At 39.6% G+C, this 14,738-nt stretch overlaps 1 protein-coding gene across 2 annotated transcripts; it reads right to left on the bottom strand.

Annotated features, from left to right (window-relative positions):
• Positions 1–4,770: 4,770 nt before the first annotated feature.
• LOC141429882 (carboxylic ester hydrolase-like) lies at positions 4,771–13,011 on the bottom strand. 2 transcript variants are annotated; one of them, XR_012451581.1, is made up of 4 exons: positions 12,741–13,011; positions 9,699–10,993; positions 8,779–9,052; positions 4,771–4,995 (listed from the first exon to the last, which is right to left on the bottom strand). XR_012451581.1 is itself a non-coding variant. In XM_074090444.1 (3 exons), the coding sequence occupies exons 1-3, from the start codon at positions 12,927–12,929 to the stop codon at positions 8,839–8,841; spliced, it is 1,698 nt and encodes a 565-aa protein (XP_073946545.1). In that variant the 5' UTR covers positions 12,930–13,010; the 3' UTR covers positions 8,584–8,838. The 2 variants fall into 2 exon arrangements, 1 of the variants encoding a protein (XP_073946545.1); XM_074090444.1 differs by lacking the exon at positions 4,771–4,995 and having other exon boundaries at positions 8,584–9,052; positions 12,741–13,010.
• Between the last annotated feature and the right edge of the window lie 1,727 nt (positions 13,012–14,738).

Raw genomic sequence — 14,738 nt, 5'->3', positions numbered from 1 at the left:
TTAATATGTATTTACGACGTATAAAAAATGTAGACATCAAAATTTAAGGAGTCAACTTACGGCTATATTTGCAGTGATTCAGTTAAATATTCAACAATAACTTAGTGAGTATACGGATATGGGTGACTTATGAATTCATCGGAAGCAATTTGCAAGTGTATGGCTCAACAGTGACTTTTAAATCACTTGAGTGACAAAGATAAATCGTGTCAAATATTAATCATCGCCAACACTTTTGAAATGCAGAATCGAAGGCTTAACACAACTGTAAGAGTCATTGGCCGCCCGATTGGGTTCCCGCGGCTCGGCGGCTGTCATTCGGTGCTAAGCGTCTAACGCAGCCCAGCGATAGCCACAATTACCGTTTGTTTACGAACGCAGCTCAGCTCGTAAAGCACGGCTGGCGATGCGGAAGCATTTCTGAAGCATGCGTGGACTTCATACTTTGATGACGTATACCTACGTACGTAGTGCTCTACTTCTACGCATGCGTAGGTACTTTGTACCAAGAGAATACTTACCTACTTAGTATGAAATTGCCAAATCATTTTATACAGCACATTCTTCATTCAAATTTTGACTGTCAATAGTAAAGAAAACGTGATTTCAAAATTCGGTCCAGGAGACGCAACATTTTTAGGATTCCGTAGATACCTACAAGAAACCCTTATGCAAACCGCCCCACACGCCCGTCAGCCTGCTTTGGTAAAATAATCCGAATTCAAGGCAATTTATTATTAAATTGTTATATATGTCTCTGTTATCCCACTATTTTAGACCGAAATTTGAAATTCTTAGTCGCCAGTATCCCTTCAGACTCACCGTACCCCTGGCGATACCCTGGTGGTATGGTGGGTCTTTTAAAGTTAAACGGTACCACTGACTATTACTGATGAGATGTCGACAATAATACCCTTGTTCTTCTGTACATTACTCACACCCTTGTTACCGTGGTCCCTTTGAGCAATATTATGCTGCCGAATCACGAGGTTGCAAGTCCGGCCGGTTAGGTTAAGGTTATTTTTTTATAACCACCCAGGACCGATTCAAGGCACTTATTACATCTATATAACACTTATTATATCTTATAGGAAAATAAAATAATTCTGTTTCCTAAACTAGTTTCGAACCTCTGGTTTCCAAAGTGGCCGAAGGGGAAAATTTATATTACTTATGTAGATAATCATGCGAGAGATATGTACTCGATGGTATCGTTTAATTTTAAAAGACCACCATACCACCATGGGTATCGCCAGGGGTACGGTGGGTCTGAATGGGCGTAGCTTGATATTTGTATAACTGCAAGTAATGAAAAAAATACAATTATGATGCTAATTTTTGTTGTATTTTCTAATACAATAACATTACGTCGCACTATAGCACGTGTCATTTTCGTAATTTAAGGGGCTCGACGATCGTAGAAAACTGTGTGCATGCCTTTGTTGACTGGAAAACTACAACACACACCATAATAACTTACGGCTATACTTAATGTCTATTCTAATGCTGTCATGTCAACATTGCATTCAACGACCGCAATAGCTGGAAATACAAAACAATAACATTTATTATCTTCTTGTTTTTACCCGACTACGGCTAAGCAAAAGAAGGTAATGATTTGGTAGGCATGTGCGTTTGTGCGTAGATATTTATTGTTTGTATGTTTATCAGTTCCCTCATAACTTCTAGTAGGTTTGCGATGGTACCGTCCCCTTTTGGTATAGGCTTCTTGTTGTCCATTGTCCAGCAGGCGACGTTTGGGCACGTACACTTTGGAGTCTCTCTAGTCGGGCTAACTTGCTACACACACGCGTCGTCGAGCTCGTGTAGCAACAGCGCGCATTCAGCATTTGCGGCTGCGCCCGTCATTGTCCGGATATCACGCATTACTGCGGGACATATCGTTATTATTATTACATTCAATATGAAACTGCTATCGCACTACTACAACTTTCCCGTGAGAACCTATCAGTATTTGTAATATGTTTATGGAAATCAAAAATATCGTCGTGGTTATAATAGGCTAAGGTCATTAAAGTAAAATATGGGAGTACTATTGCTTTTGTACCAAAGATATTTTATTTATCTATATATATAGGTAGGTACGAGTTTTACACAGCTATTAATTTCTTCTAGAAATTCGCTGGAATCCAGTTTTTATAATTAATTTGGCCATGTTTAACTGAAAATACTCAATAAGTTTGCATTTCTAACGACGAACAGCCATAAATAATCGTCTGAAATATAATTATATGAAATGCGTTATTCGATTAAATTTGTTTATTTTATTAAGTACCTACTTCTCGTGAAGTCAGTGATGAGAAAGTCCGTGTCCTGAAATCAATTTATTGTGCCATTTTACACAGGAAATAAAAAAAGGTCTACGTTATTATCGACATAGACTATAGATTTACATGATCGAATAGAATATATGTAAATTACGATATTTCCTTAAAATTATTTGTTTGTTTACTAAGGGCTGTTTCACCATCCATTGATTAGTGTTAACTGACGGTTAAATGTGATGCCGTCTCTATTTGTTTTGTTCAAATAGACGGAGACGGTATCACATTTAACCGTCAGTTCACTAATCAATGGATGGTAAAACAGCCCCTTACTCTCCGTAAGGACAGCCAGCAATTTAATATTTCAGTCCGCCGTAATTGTAACCGCTAGTTGGCGCTGTCATCGCAAACCTTAACAGTATTTTTGAAGTTAGTTTATTAGATTTATTTTCTACGCACAATTTGTACCTACCTATTTGTGAGTTGTGCTTAGGGCTTGCAATTCGAATATTCGATTTTAGTTTAATAAGATTCATTTGTATAAGTACTAATTAACAGTGTGAAGATTAAACATGACACGAGACATGACGCGAACGATAATATAAGATTAAATAAATAAATACTTCAAGTTCCAAAGCTTTAATACGCATTTTAAACCTTAGATTTTAAATAAGAACCAGCTGGCTGTTTTTTAGAATTTTAAATTGGAACTATAATTAAGAAAAAATACTTTCTTCGATTTAATTCTATTCTTCTCTAAAATGGTGGGAAAGAAACAATTACGGTCTAAGTACTGCATTTTTTATATAAAGCAAGAAAAAAGTGACGAAATTTTTAAGTAAAATATAAAGTATTGGGGACTTGTCGCAATTTTGATGCTAAAATAAAGAAGATAAGATAAGATAAATGAGAAAGATAAGCTAAAGAGGTACAGATGTACTCAAACGACTGATGATCCAAGAACTGGCCGTTGACGATCTGTAAGGACTCTTGCGAACACAAAATTGAGTAGAGAACGACTTCGTTAAAATTTGTTCCTATCGCACGCAGAAGAATATGGCTCCAGTGGTATTTCACCTATATCCGTACCTAATTGGAAAACTGATATTCAATCTTAAATTAAAAGCTATATAGTAAGAGAAACGGTGGCGATAACCTTGAAAGAAGAAAATAAGTAAGCAGTTAGTGGCAGAACGAAAAATTCTTTGGAAGATTCTGGGACCGACTCAGGGAGAGGATTGTAGCGAAGGTGAGAAAAAAAATGAGGAAATCAAAGACCTAGTATCTGAACCTAGCGTTATTTATTGGAGAGACCACAGTGTCCAGACCAGACTCCGGTGGCTTGGAAACATGGAGCTGGGAGAGGATCGAACCGTGAAGAGAACGTACTTCGAACGACCAAGTGGACGCAGAACCGGTTGGTCGTCCCAAGTACTGCTTATGTATTACGTATTTACCCGACTGCGAAGAAGGAGGGTTATTTATTACGTATGCTGCTTAAGAAATACGATTCTAGAAAAATTTTGAACGAATATGATTGGTCGACCTCTACACGTCTCCTCTCCGCTCCGCTCGTCTCCGCCTCAGTGGAGTCTTTTAACTGTCAGTCTGGCTCCGCATGCTGGCTAGTTTTGTCCGGTTACTGCATAACGTGATCATCCGCTGTAATGATAAGATATACGCAATTAGAACTGGCTCCCGTAATACATTGTGTTGTACCTATTGTTCGCCTGAAAGCTAATTTATTTTAAGTACCGTGCTTGTAAATATTCAGCTACACATTTACATACCTACGAATTACACTTTCGAAATAATTCGTTAAGTTAGTGCTTTATTTACGGTTTAATCACATAGGTAGGCTTGAATAATATTTTTATTTTTTTGTACTAAGTACCTATTGCAAAAGTAGTTGCCACGAATCGGAAAATACCTAATGAAGCACTCATTTACTTCGAAAACTAAAACTTTCAATCCCGCATTGAATCTTTGCAATCTTATCACCTATATGGACCTTAAAGCAATAGCAAAGAACGCGAATGTCAAGAATTTGCTATAATGTGTCCCTCATATAATCAAAGTTGTTACAGTTCTGCAGTATACCAACCTATGTATTATATCTATGTACAAATGTCTACGCTCAATCTGTTCCGATCGCAGATTGTTAATAAATTACGATTTGTATCTAAACAATAGACGCTTTAATTAATTTGGGTAAGAAGCAATCGAAGAGTTTTATTGAAGGAAATTGGCGGATGTGTAAGTTTGGCACTTAGGGAGGTTGTTGCGAGAAGTTCGTTCATTACTCACGGGCGAGGCCGGAGCCCGCACGGCCGGCGTGTCTGCCGAAGTATCAAGGGTTTCATGAAGGCCACTAATTATATAAAACCAAAAATTGTTATATTTTTTTATATAAAACTTCTCAGTACATAGTTGTCGCGTTTAGCGGCTAGCAGGTCAGCTTGTAGGAGAGAAAGTAAACAATGAATTATCTGAAGACTCAATTTATTCTGTTGCTTAACAAATAGGCTCTCCTACAGAACGCAGCATGAGATTTCAGAGCGAAGGTTCGTACAAGTGGTTGGTTCAGGACCGACAGGCGGCTGGACGTGCTGGACGGAAGCCTCTTGAGCAGCCGGTGCGCTGGCCAGGTGGTTACTGGAGGTCCAGATGTTGAGAGGACCTCGGAGAGTTCTACTCCGTAGGAGGTCGCCTGGAATATCCATCAGCTTCAGCAAGGGCTCCGTGAGGACAGTCCTTGCCAACCGCAGCAGCCCATTTCCAGCTCTGGACATAGGGAAAGCCTGGTTGTTGTTGCGGCGGCAATTCAGAAGGCAAGGACAGTCGTTACGGAGTTACAAAAAATAGAAACTAAGAAAGGAAACAGTAGTTTATTGAAATAAAATTTGGTTGAAGACCGTTACAGATTTAGATTATAGTGAACAGGGACAGAGTCCGTAACAAAAATATTTATAGATTTAAATATTTTAGAGTATTTATTTTTAATAATAAAATTTAGCAAGCATTCATGTGAATATTTATTTTACGCTTTTAAAACAGCGCCTTCCAGCGGCGAGTAGCATAACTAAACACAGCTGTCATTAGGCTGTCAACAAAAATGTTAGGGCTACCCGGTCTAGGCCTACCGCGTGACATTAATAAGTATAAACTAAGTTTTTATCGGCTATGCGGCTCTTACAGTGCTAGTCCGATTCTATTTTACTAATTTATTTTACTGTTTAGTGTTAATATCAACTAACCAATTTAAAAGAGGAAGTTCTCAATTCTGGAGTATTTCGTTTTTCAAATCACTGTTTGCCCTAAGTACTAAGAAGGTACCTAACCTAAACATCATCGTAGGAAGTAGGAAATCTCCACAATCGCGCATCACTTAATAACCAAAAGCATTGCAATCCAATTGAACAGTCTAAATAAGGTAGCATTTGCCGAAATTCATTAATTATTTTTTTTTTAGCAGGTTGTAGGACCTTGTGGAAGGTCCGCCCGGATTGCTACCTCCATCTTGCTCGCTAATCCTGCCGTGATGCAGCAGTGCTTGCACTGTTGTGTTTCGGCGTGGAGAGTAAGACAGCCGGTGAAATTACTAGCACGTGAGGTATCCCATCTTAAGCCTCTAGGTTGGCAACGCGTCTGCAATACCCCTGGTGTTGCAGATGTTTATGAGCGGTGGTGATCTCTTACCATCAGGAGATCCACTAGCTCGTTTGCCATCCAGTCGTATAAAAAAAAATCAAAGCAGTTTAACTTGTAAACTGCTTTGATTTTTTTACCTTGTAAAGTTTACAAGTTATTTAAAGCAGTGGCTCCCAACCTTTATTAACCAGGAACAATTTTGGTTTCATTATTATGAGCTTGCGCCATTGTAATATCGTTCGCTTTTCACTGTTCGTTTAAAGTTAAAATCTTTTGTGGCCCTTACTTATTTTAGTTCTTGCGGACCAGACTACAGGCTGTAAACCACTGATTTAAAGTAAGGTTTGTTTGAATGTGGTGGTAGCAAAGTAAAGAAGACAGTAGTGCGTTGTTAATGAGCTCGGCTCCCCGGGGAGGAGCGGGATTAAATCTTAATTGCGGCGGCGCCGGCGCCCCGGGCAGTTTTTTGCGGGCGGAGCCCGGATGTGTCGAACTGTCTGATCAGCGCCGCGTTGACGCTGAGGGCTAATGACGTCTCTGGGGACTGCGCCAACGCCCCGGGTGCAGAGGGTGTACTTATACTTACTTTGTAATAGGTACGTACTGATAAGGAAACTACCTACTCATATGTTACCTACCTAAAATGTTTGCTCTGTCATGCAAATTAGACGTCCAGCATAAAAGAGTAATTTTTGTTGATGTTAGGTTTCGGATAAACTACTTAGTAAAATAGGAAAAAAAGTTAGTTAATCATACCGAAATTACAGTGCAATTATAGCCACATTAGTCCACTCAACCAAAGTTACAAAAATATGTATACACGATTTTATGCACTTAACATTAAGGTCGTGTATATACATGCTTTTGTAACTGTCGCTGTATCGTTATCTTTGCACTTGACTGTAACTTTATTAGTGCATCACAACACAAGACCAATTAACAACAATTTATACATATTACTTACCAGTTGAACCAGTGGGTATTGTGTTTGTATTAAAGTTTATAGGTAATGAGAATTTCGTACCTACTAGTAACTTTGGTGTGGACAAATACTTAATAAGTAAATAGAAAAGGAATTGTGTTGTACTTAGACGTTGCCGTGTTTTTTTAAGCTGGCTATGCTAATATTTACAATTCCTCCTAACGCCCAAGTCAAATTTTTGATTTATGAACATCAAACTTTATGTTATTTATGATAGAGTTTGATGTTCAAATTACAATAAGTTCTTTATATATGACTCTGGGCGCTAGGAAGATAGACTTACACTCGAAGAAACTGAATCACGTACCAGGGCGATACCTTTTCATAATCAATGTCGCTATGATTTCTTTGACAAATGCATGGTATGTCAACATGACATTAGTAGCGCAAAGATGTACCTACACCAATTTACATGTAATAAATAAAATTAAGTAGTACTTACTGGTTTATATATTTATTGCTGTTATTATGTATTTTTAGCAGTGATTTTGATCAACTGATTATACAATTATATAGAGACAACAATTAGGTACGCTTAAGAATAAGATATTTATTGTTTTTTTTTATTAAGTTTAGTCAACAAAGAAACGTTAAGTTTTATGAGAACATTAGGGTACATCAAATCTTTATAATCTATACACATAGACAAAGTCGCTGTCTGCCTCTGTCTGAAATCACGTTTAAGACAAATATTACCACAGGAAATTAAATAGACAAAAATTGTGTTGAATTAATAGAGGGTAATGGAAAATTATCGACAGCTTACTTAAATAAGTAAGTATGTCATCAACTACAATTATTTGGTTACAAATTTAACTGAAGCTGTAGTTTTGTAGCAATGCATAGGTACATATTTTTTCATCGCAATCTAATCGCATTTTCATGGATATGAGTGATTTTATAAATCTGAAGCTTAATGTTTCTGACGCTCGCTATAGCAACCAAATGCCAGTTTTTGTATGCGAAATCGTCATTTGATTGCGAACACGAGCGTCAGAAACGTTAGGCAGTACGGCCGCCCTCTGGTGACACTTTACAACTTAGTTCGTAGTTAATATAAAGCCCAGTTAACATGACACTGCTAAAGTTATAATGTATTTTTGATGGACATAGTCACTCGTTCGTTAGAGCTTGTCTAATTTAAAATACGCGCCCCTCACTCAACAAAATCAGTTCATTATGACGACTAGGTCCTTAGACAGCAAATCTTACAATAACCGCCTCAGCCTAACAGGGATTGAGCTCTTGGTTAGACTCAGGTGGTTTATTGTAAGACTAGCTTTTGCCCGCGGCTTCGCCCGTGTGGAATTCGGTTATCGCGCGCTGGTCCCTCGGGAACTGTGCATTTTTCCGGCATAAAAAGTAGCCTATGTCACTCTCTGGCCCATAAACTATCTCTATGCCAAAAATCATGTCGATCCGTCGCTCCGTTTCGAAGTGAAAGACGGACAAACATACAAACATACACACTTTCGCATTTATAATATCAGTATGGATATAGATGGATTTGCTGTCTAACTGGTCGTAACTTAGTTGAGCGAGGGACGCGCCATTTTAAATTAGTCACGTCTATAAGTTGGCCTTCATTTGCATAGAGAACATTCGTGCAAAATAGAGTAGATAGGTAGATAATAATAACGTAAAACAACACTTGCAAGACGTGGCTCTGGTAAAAAAATACGCTTTATTTTTATCCTGAAAACTAGATTAATTTTGAACTAGTCGATGTCAACTAAGTGATGTCATAATTACTTTTCCATTCTAAATCAATTAGAGAATCGTATATTTTGACTGCTCATAAAAGTTCAGTTGATAGGTGGTGTCATTCTCTCTTCTTCATGTCTCTTTAATTAGGTGTACCTAAAGATTTGGGATGAGCCAGGCCAGGCCATGGAGTGGAGTCGTTTGTAGGAAACATGTCTATAGCTCGGTATGTCGGGCGGGCGGCGTCGGCGGCGGCTGCGGATGGCGGTAGTGGCGCCCATACACGTCCTCCCAGAAGCGGCGGCGCGCGCCGAGCAGGTCCCCGCGCACCTCCAGCCGCTCGCCGAGCGCCGCGTGCGGCGCGCACTCCGCGTCCGCCGGCGCCCACGCACCCAGCTTGCTCGCACTCTCGTCCTCGCTACTCGGCTTACTGTAAAAACAACAAAGAGAGATGATACCATAAAACTATAACTCCAAGACGCGACTCTATATAATATAGTAATACCTAACCAACTAAAAGTTGGAAAACCCCCGACTTTTTCACTTCAAAGTTTAAAGTTCAATATCTCAAAAACGGCCAAACCGATTTTAATGAAACATGTCTAAGAACCGTTGCTAGAAAACCCATAAGCCACAGACAGACACACAAACAGAGCTGAACGAGCCAAGCCGATCGACGTCTTTTTCGGTCTATGCCTTTCTGGTGTTGGGGGGTGTTGGGGGGTGTCCATATGGGTGGTGGTGGTCAGTGTTCACTTACTATCAACAAACACTTTTTTGCCACCTTATGCCATAAAAAACAAGGATCGGCTACTATATAATGAGGCAAAGTGTACCAATGTGCATGTGTGGTGTGAGTTATGTACCTACTCCCTGCCTACTCCTTACGCTAAGGTTTTGAATGAAATTCAATAAGAAAATAGCTGACGTCTGGAAATTTCCGTAATTTTAGTAACATCACGGAACAGAATTCAATTTAACTGCCAAACCATTGGTTAACGCGTGCAAAGCCGCTGGTACAGGCTATAGTGACATATAAAATGTATTGCGTGTGACTTAATGAAAAGAATACTAACCCGGTAGTTACGAAATTCACCCACAATTCTTTCATTACTTTTTTATGCTTAATGTATTGTTCAGTTAGATCGCCGTCCTCCGGCGGCGCCAATGCAGAGTCCAGCACGGCGTCGGTCTGCGCCACGTGCCGCGCTCCGCGAACATTCTTTAGGTACTCAGGAATAGGGTCGGGCTTGAAGAAACTCGAAAATATACTAATTGGATAAGAATATTCATATAAATATATCAATTTGCTTCCTGCCTCCACTTGCAACTTCGTGGATCGCAGCGTCGGGTAAGCAAAAATTACGTCAGAGAAATAATCAATATAACTCAATATCGTATCATATCCGACCGGCTTGCTGCCGAAATAAAATTCCTTTATTACATTTGCAACTTCCTCTCTCTGTTCCGTATTTTTAAATTCAAGATCAATCGGCAAAAACATAGAGAAATTTGAGTTCATTTCATCCTTCCAACTTTCGAATAAGTTTAAACGGAAAAGGCCTTCCATATTTGAAAATCCGTACAAGACGGGAACTTTTTTGTATTTACCCTGCTTTATGATATTCACTGGTGAATCATCGAGAAATATATCAACCCCGGTATTTCGTTCCACGCACGGAGAAAAGACAAAGCTGGAATCTTTTCTGTCTAGAAACGCGGTGCTAGCCAAAGACTCCAAGGAAGCGCTCTTGTAAAATTCTTCTAAAGCGTAAATATCGTCTACATTCTCGAAGCCCAGTTCCTTAGCGTACATCTTTGCGTTTTCTAGTGGATCGATCTGAACGCTCCACGCTCCAACATTGGCACCACTCTCGGGAATGACTTTGTTAAATAGACCTCTAGCCATTTTTGATACCAATAAAAGATCAACTGATGAACTGCCAGCGCTGTAGCCAGCCATCGTGACATCATCGGGATTGCCACCGAATTTGCCAATATTTTTTTTGACCCAACGCAGCAGGGCTACCTGATCTTTCATGCCAGCGTTACCTGGAGCGTCCGCTGTACCCAGACATAGGAAACCATGAACTCCTAGACGATAGTTGAATGTAACCGCAACAATTTTTTTACTTTCCATTAAACCTCGTGGCTGCATCATATTACCGAACCCAACTTGGTAGGCACCTCCATGTACTATGACTAGGACAGGAAGGTTTTTTTCGTTAGTGTCAGGAACATAAACATTTGCAATCAAACAGTCTTCTTTTATAACAAACTCCGTCTGCGGTATGCGATTAAATTGGGGACATATCGTATAATTGTTTGTTGCTTCTAGAGGTTGCAGCCAAACTGGTCCGGGTAGAGGTGCCTGAAAATAACAGTTCAACCATGTTTAATTGATAATGCGGTCAAAGAAACAATGCAATTTTAATTAGAGTAATTAATTAGGTACCATTAGATCTACGTTAAGGTACCCATACGTGGAGTTGTCTGATTTAAAAGTGAAATATACTCGTAGAGCACTATTTTCATTTAAAATGAATGACGTAAGTATACCCACGAGTATGTATATGTACATTATAGTAGGTAGGTACCTACTCGTAGTGTAGTGTATGCGGAGTGTATGTACATATAACTAATAGTACGAGTCTATACTCGTATACCTATATATTTGCAGGATATCGTAAGAATCTTATTAAAAAACTTTGACTTCATTGAAACAATAGCAAAAAACCGGCCGGAGCTACTTCATACCGAATTTCATGTTTCTAGGAGACCATATTTCAAACTGTGCGACTCCCTACTACGAAGGCCCTACCTACTATGAAGTGCCAAAATCGAACGTCCTGGACGTATCTTGCCGTCCCGCTGACGCTTATTTAATTTCGTACGAGTAAAAGAGATGCAACGAGACGAACTTCGATTTTCGAATTTCGTAGTAGCCCCGCTGTTTCCATGACATGAAATTTTGTTTCTTTGCAAGTTTTTGTTTTTCTTTCCTCGCGTAATAGGTACAATTTGGGTACAATGCAAAACTTATTATAACATAAGTGTGGAGTGTTAGCCAATCTCAATTCGTATCGTTTTAAAACACCCACGGCTTTGTTCGTGTTTAACATCTCCACACCTTGTTGCCAACTGCCTAGGTCCCGAACACAGAGCACTTTTATGTATTGTCCCGAGACGTCCTGTATGACGAAACTCCGTCCGTAGTGAATTACACTCGTTTAAATGTTGAAACCCTTGGAATTTGTGGCACAAAAATCAACATAGCAACATTTTCCACAATACAAAAGTTAAGTACCTACCTATCTGGAAAACCACTGGACTTTTAGTTAGAATTTAGCCCCCACTCATCTATTCCAACACAGCACTTAAAGTGTGTAGATAATACCTACAACATTCAGCAGCAGGAGTGGATGAGCGATTACGATGGCCAATGGCCAAAATGATAAACTCACGATTCTACTACTTGTACTATTACTTATTACTTAATGAGGGCTATCGTTTTTTGTCTCACTAGATGGCGCACTGTTGCGTGAGGTTTTTAAGTATGGCTTTCAAAGTCTGTTATTACGGGTGTGAAAACAAAGTTTAAAAGATTGAAATCATATTTAATACACCTTAAAACCGTACCATAAAAATATCGAGCATGCCGCAGTTTTGCATAGTCCCCGTTTTGTTCGGAAAAAAGGGAGGACAAAGGTTTCCGAAAGACAAAACTGTCTTGAAACACCGACATTCATTGCCCCGGAACGCATATAATTGCCATAATTAATTTCAGATATTGCAAAATATTCACTAAATTATTCTAATTATAAATAAACCCGCGTAGCTCACCCAAAACTATGAGATTTGACATTTCGGAGACCTCACGCTACACTAGCGCCTCTAGTGGCGAATTCATACGCGATAGCCCTCATTATTATCTGTACTATTACTGCTTGTACTATTACTTATTCTGTGACCGAGGTTAGGAGTTAGATCATTTTAAGCACCACAACTGCTGCTCATGTACTTCTGCTGCTGACTGTACTTAGGTACTGGACACGCTGTATGCTTTTAGCTGCAGAGTTGTCGCGTATTTTTAAAACCTACAGGAAATGTCCGCTTACCATAAATCGGTGCGCTCCTGTAGGCACAGTAGCGTACGGAATGCCATGAAACTCGAAGTGGTCTCCCTGCAGAGCGCGGTACCCGCGTACGGGCCCCTGCGTCGTGGTCACGAGCCGCGCCTCTCGGCCCGCGAGCGAGGCGCCCGCGCACGCCAGCGCCACGCTCACTACGAGCCAACCCGACGACATCTCGACCCGGCGCTGTAATCCAAACTGGCGTGAGTAAACCAAACCTCGACAATCAACCACTGACAGCTGTTTCGGTAAACAAGGTCAACGTAAACTAAGTAAATCTTCTGATTAAGCGTGTTACAAAGTACTTTCCATAGCAACAGTTGCTGATAATACTATTATCAGAATATCAGTACACTTTAGTACTTATAGATTAATTCAACGATAACTATCATTATTTCCTAATCAGTAGGTATTTAGTAACTTTTTAGTGCCTTAACAATTAATAGTGTTAGAAATGAAGTAATTTGTTGTTTATGTGGAGAGTTGGAGACCCAAGTCTTGATCGATCAAATTTTGCTGGACTGTACCTAATTACTCCATAAGTCATCATCATCATCCCAGCCTATATACGTCCCACTGCTGGGCACAGGCCTCCTCTCAGAACAAGAGGGCTTGGGCCATAGTTCCCACGCGGGCCCAGTGCGGATTGGGAACTTCGCACGCACCATTGAATCCCTGCACAGGTTTCCTCACGATGTTTTCCTTCACCGCAAAGCTCGTGGTAAATTTCAAATGTATGTAATTCCGCACATGAATTTCGAAAAACTCAGAGGTGCGAGCCGGGGTTCGAACCCACGACCCTCTGCTTGAGAGGCGATAGGTCAAACCACTAGGCCACCACGGCTTAAGTCATATTACACATAAATTGAGTATGACTTATATAGACAATACAATAATCTGAAATGTAGTTTAGACGACAATGCAAGTAGCCAGCAAAAAGCTTATGTGTTCAAAATTAAATATTTACTATTTAATTAACTACTATTTAACTTACTATTTATTTCACTTATTATTTAATTTTGAGCTTAAGTTTTTTTGTATATTGACAGATAGGTATATATTTGAACATGTTCGGCACGACACTAAATCTTTTAATGGAAAAAATGACAAATTTGAGCTCACCGCGCTAAAACTACATAAAATTGACACTCAATTTTATACATTTTATGTTATAAACTCAACCGCCGTTATACTTATGCTTCAAATGCGTAAATTTCACGTATACCCCTTGATTTATTTGGATACCTATTTTGATTAATATTAAATCTTTTTATCTTAATTTTGGTTTTCTTAATAGAAAATGGTATCGGCAATTTTTGAAAAAATTTTTTTTTTTTTTTTTTTCGACTGGATGGCAAACGAGCAAGTGGGTCTCCTGATGGTAAGAGATCACCACCGCCCATAAACATCTCCAACGCCAGGAGTATTGCAGATGCGTTGCCAACTAGAGGCCTAAGATGGTCAGGTGCCAGTAATTTCACCGGCTGTCTTACTCTCCACGCCGAAACACAACAGTGCAAGCACTGCTGCTTCACGGCAGGATTAGCGAGCAAGATGGTTATTATTAGTTTTTCTTTTACAAATATACAATTTTACTCGCAAATGTGATGAAAAACATTGTAGGTATGTCGCACGGGCGGTACTAGAGTTACGAACATCGACCCATTAAAGCCCTCAGTCTTCGACTTCGGTCCTCTAATAGACTCTCGTTCGTAATTCCTTGTTTACCGCCCTTAAGACACAATATACTATATCTACCAGCCTGAAGTCGGTCGGTGCCTCAGCACGAGCCAGTAGGAGTGATTGAAGCCCAACATATAGTGCGTAGGTGAGGTACTTGACTATAGGTCCACTCCTGCTAGCTCGTGTTGAGACACCGACCAACTTCAGACTGGTAGAAAATTATTTTTATGGTTTTTTGTAGTCGGTTAAATTTTTTGTTATAAAAATTTCCGAATATTTTTTTAACTTCCCATTGACCAT

This window comes from Choristoneura fumiferana, chromosome Z (genome assembly GCF_025370935.1).
Source record: "Choristoneura fumiferana chromosome Z, NRCan_CFum_1, whole genome shotgun sequence".
NCBI classification, from domain to species: domain Eukaryota; kingdom Metazoa; phylum Arthropoda; class Insecta; order Lepidoptera; family Tortricidae; genus Choristoneura; species Choristoneura fumiferana.
This window is presented reverse-complemented; position numbering and strand designations above follow the sequence as displayed.